This window comes from Buceros rhinoceros, unplaced genomic scaffold (genome assembly GCF_000710305.1).
Source record: "Buceros rhinoceros silvestris isolate BGI_N320 unplaced genomic scaffold, ASM71030v1 scaffold24895, whole genome shotgun sequence".
NCBI lineage: Eukaryota > Metazoa > Chordata > Aves > Bucerotiformes > Bucerotidae > Buceros > Buceros rhinoceros.
The window spans coordinates 11,523-15,066 of NW_010413784.1; the positions used below are offsets into that span (position 1 = coordinate 11,523).

At 54.5% G+C, this 3,544-nt stretch overlaps 1 protein-coding gene across 1 annotated transcript in view; it reads right to left on the reverse strand.

Moving 5' to 3' along the window:
• Nucleotides 1-3,544, reverse strand: part of RBM19 (RNA binding motif protein 19) — a 54,923-nt gene that overhangs the window by 3,124 nt on the left and 48,255 nt on the right. The window contains exon 22 of the mRNA XM_010136895.1: nucleotides 2,484-2,604. Coding sequence (XP_010135197.1) covers nucleotides 2,484-2,604 — 121 coding nt within the window. The remainder of the gene's footprint in view (nucleotides 1-2,483; nucleotides 2,605-3,544) is intronic.

A 3,544-nucleotide genomic window follows, 5' to 3' on the forward strand; every position in this document is an offset into this window, starting at 1 on the left:
CAGCGAGGTTTGCCAGGATGGAGCCGTGCCGGCAACCATCACCCCGTGCTGGGCGAGCGAGGAAGAAAAGGGGGATTGAGCTGTTCACAGACCTTTTGCGGGCTGCAGTTATGTGCTGGTGGAGATGGTGTGCAGGTCTGCACCAGCGCTCTGGATGCGACCCCAGACCGTTTCCTCCTGCACAGGACAGAGATCCAGATCTGCCCCTCGCTGCAGGGCTGGCAAATTCAGCTACAGGGCAGCGGGATCCCTGTTTTGGCAGAGCCAAAACATTCTCCCTGCTGGTTTCAAAGATGTCCGTGATCTCTGTTTTCCAAAGGGAGGACTCCCCCTCCCCAAATGAGGGCTGGTGGCAGGGTTTGTGCATCCCTCATGCCCCGATGTAGCCTGTGCCGTGACCTTGCTCCGTGTTATGGGCTGGATTAGAAGCCCCAAGGCCAACCACTGGCCAACCTTTCCATGGCTTCTGCTGTAACGTGGCAAGAAGAAAAGTCTCTTTATCCACAGCAGCAGCAAACCCTACCCTGAGGCTGGCCAAGCTCGCAGGATCTCCAGCCACCTCACAGCAGCAGGTCCCACAGATTAATGATGCATAGTGGGGTGCAATTAAAACCCAAAGAAAGTGGGTTTTTTTCTTTCCTAATGTAAAACCCTCCTGCCTCGGGACGAAGAGAAGGTACACTCGGAAACGAGCGAAAAGACTTAGCCCTCTTACAGACTGTGCTCGGAGGCAGCGCGGGGTGTAGAGCTGCAGTCCCAGCCGTCAGGGCGGGGCTGTGGCTTTACTCCTGTCAGCATTACTGAGACCGTCTCTGGCAGCCGCTGACTGCTTCTGGGGTCCTCACTTTCCCCTGGAACATTATGAAGACTCAGAACAAGCCATAAAGGATGACCTGAAAACTACACGAAATGGGAAGGAAGCCTATTCCATTTTATTGCATCTATTAGACCTATTGAGAAGATGGCTCAGAAGTGGCTTGATTGCCCTGACAAACGCCTGCACGGAGACAAGATTTAGGAGACCAGACCTGCCTTTGACCTAACAAGTAACAGCAGAGTGAGACCTGGGAACTGGGAGCCAAGTCTCTGTAAATGGTGTCTAGAAATAAGGTGCATAATTGCAGCAGAGAGCAGTCAGTGGCAGGACGTGTCTCGCCGCCCGGGGCTGGGCTTTACAAAGTATTTCCCTGCTAAGATGAAAACGATGGGGTGGACATTGGAGCTGCTGGGTGAGGGGTTTTGGCTGCTGCCGCTCTCCCAGTCCACACCTTGGTGAGGAAGATGCTGGGCAAGTGAGCTGGAGCAAATGCAGAGAGAAATTCGGAAGCAAGCTGAGCCTGGGGGAAACAGGGAAGCGACAGAGCTCGCAGGCAGCAGCCAGCATCTGCTGAGAGTCTGCAGCTATTGTAAAGCCAAGACTATTTTTTCCCCCTAGAAAGTAGAAAGGGATCCTGAATATAAAACGGGGTACACAAAACATCACACTGCTGCCTTCATCCAGGTGAAGACTCACCGTGATCAAGTGTCCCTGCTGCAGCGCTGGGTTCTGGGTGGACACATCCATCCCCAGCAGTGCTTGTCCTCCCCGCGCACCCCTGGCAGCACAGCTCTACACCCACCCAGACCCCACTGTGCTCCTTTGGATCTCCTTTTCTGCAGATCAGCCCGTGCCTCCTGCACAGCCCTCTTCGTTCCACACCTCTCTGGTCATACCCACCCTCAGCTCTTCCACCACCAAACGGCAGCTTTCCCCAGCTGTAACAACCAGCGCCACGCACGCTAGTTCACAAACATGAGGCTGGGTGCCGCTGGAGTCAGGCTCCCTAAACAAGCAAGACTTGCTGCTCTTCCATCACCAGGGATTGCGATGTGCAGCCCCAGAACTGCTCTGCCAACCCCCCAAGCGATGGATGTGTGTGTGGTGGAGCGGGGAGGCTGGGAGGAGATGCCAGAGGAAGAGCATTGATCTCCAGCTTAGCCCTCCAGCCCAGGGGAGCCCTTCCTACATAAATATTTGCCAAGCAATGCATTTGTGCCTGTCGATGGCCATCAATAGGAGCCTGCAGTGCTGTTATCTGTGGAGCTGTCACTCTCGAGAACCTGATCTCAACAGCCCTCTCCACACCTCAACCAACAGCCGAATTATTGACCCTTTTTCATCTGCGTGCTGCATGCACAGAGCCTGTCCCCAGCTATGGAGCACCCTGGGGCGCGGGCGGGCAGAGCAGAAGCATTGCAGCTGGCATCAAGGTGCCTCGGCAGTGCCAGCACACGGAGAGTTAACCGGCTCACAGAGCTGCCAGACAAAGCCGTGGCCTGGATGCCTCCTGCCTTCCCCGAGCTTGCATCATCTACCTGCCAGCTCCAGCAAGCCGGGGACAGAGCTGACATGGAAAGAGCTGGCGTGGACCGGCAGTGTGTGCCAGATGGGACAGTGCCAGCTGGGGCTGTATCGAGAGGCCAGAAGGATGCTGCTATGTTACCGTGGAAATGGTCTGCAGTTTTCCGTCTCAGAGCCTCCACCGTCTCCTCCGTGTCTGCCCACTCCAAGACCAGCCTCCGGCCATACAAATGTGTGCTGTGGCACAGGGCATTGAACGCTTTCTGCAGAATTAAGAGAAAAAGAAAACATAAGGGAGAAAATAAAACCAGGCTCACATGAGGCAATGCAAACAAGTCCCTCCCTCTGCCCTGAATCTAAAGGGCCACAAGAGACCATCCTACTTCGAGGACTTTGCTCTGATGGGCAGGATTCATCTCCCTCAGTGGTTTTGACTCGATCATTTATCTTCTGTGTACTTGCAGCAGAGCAAACACCCATCGTCATTCCTGGAGGCTGCTTGCCTGCATAACCAAACCACCACAGCGGTTTGCTCTGCCACAGAAATCCAGAGGTTTCCTCATCCTGCTTATTATCATCCCTACAGCTACAATCTCTTGGTACTGTTGAACACAAGCGTGCCAGCCAGTGTAGTGGCTCAGACAGACTTCTGTGCTTGCAGGCAACCAGAGAGGCCCTCAGGAAACACTGACTGAACCCGGGGAAGTTGCCTTTGTCTTTATTTTCCACAGACTTCCAGGGAAATTCAGGACTGAGCAGGATTGGGCCCATAATACAAAGAGGCTGGTCAAATATGTTCACCCCCAGGGGCCACAAAGTGCTTCACAGCAACAAGACACATGGCTGGGCACAGGGGTAGAGAAAAGGAGCCCTTTAAAATCCCCTGCTAAGGCTGAGATTAAAGTTCTGTTATAAACTCCGCAGATTTGTATCCCTGGATCAAACAGGGCAGCTGTAGGACCACAGAAACACATCCTGCTGTCCAACAGGGCCGTGTCCTCCCGTCTGGAGGCCCCAAAACAGCACCGAAGTTGTCTGCAGAAGCCCAGTTCTCTTCTCCAAGCCACTTGCCAAACAGCAAAGTTGAACCACCGTGGTTGTCCCTAAATGTCACGTCTCTGGGCAGAGGGGCTCTTCCTGCCAGAGGCTTTGGTTGCCCACGACTGTTCCTTGGCCGCACAGACGCCGCCCGGGGCGCGCACT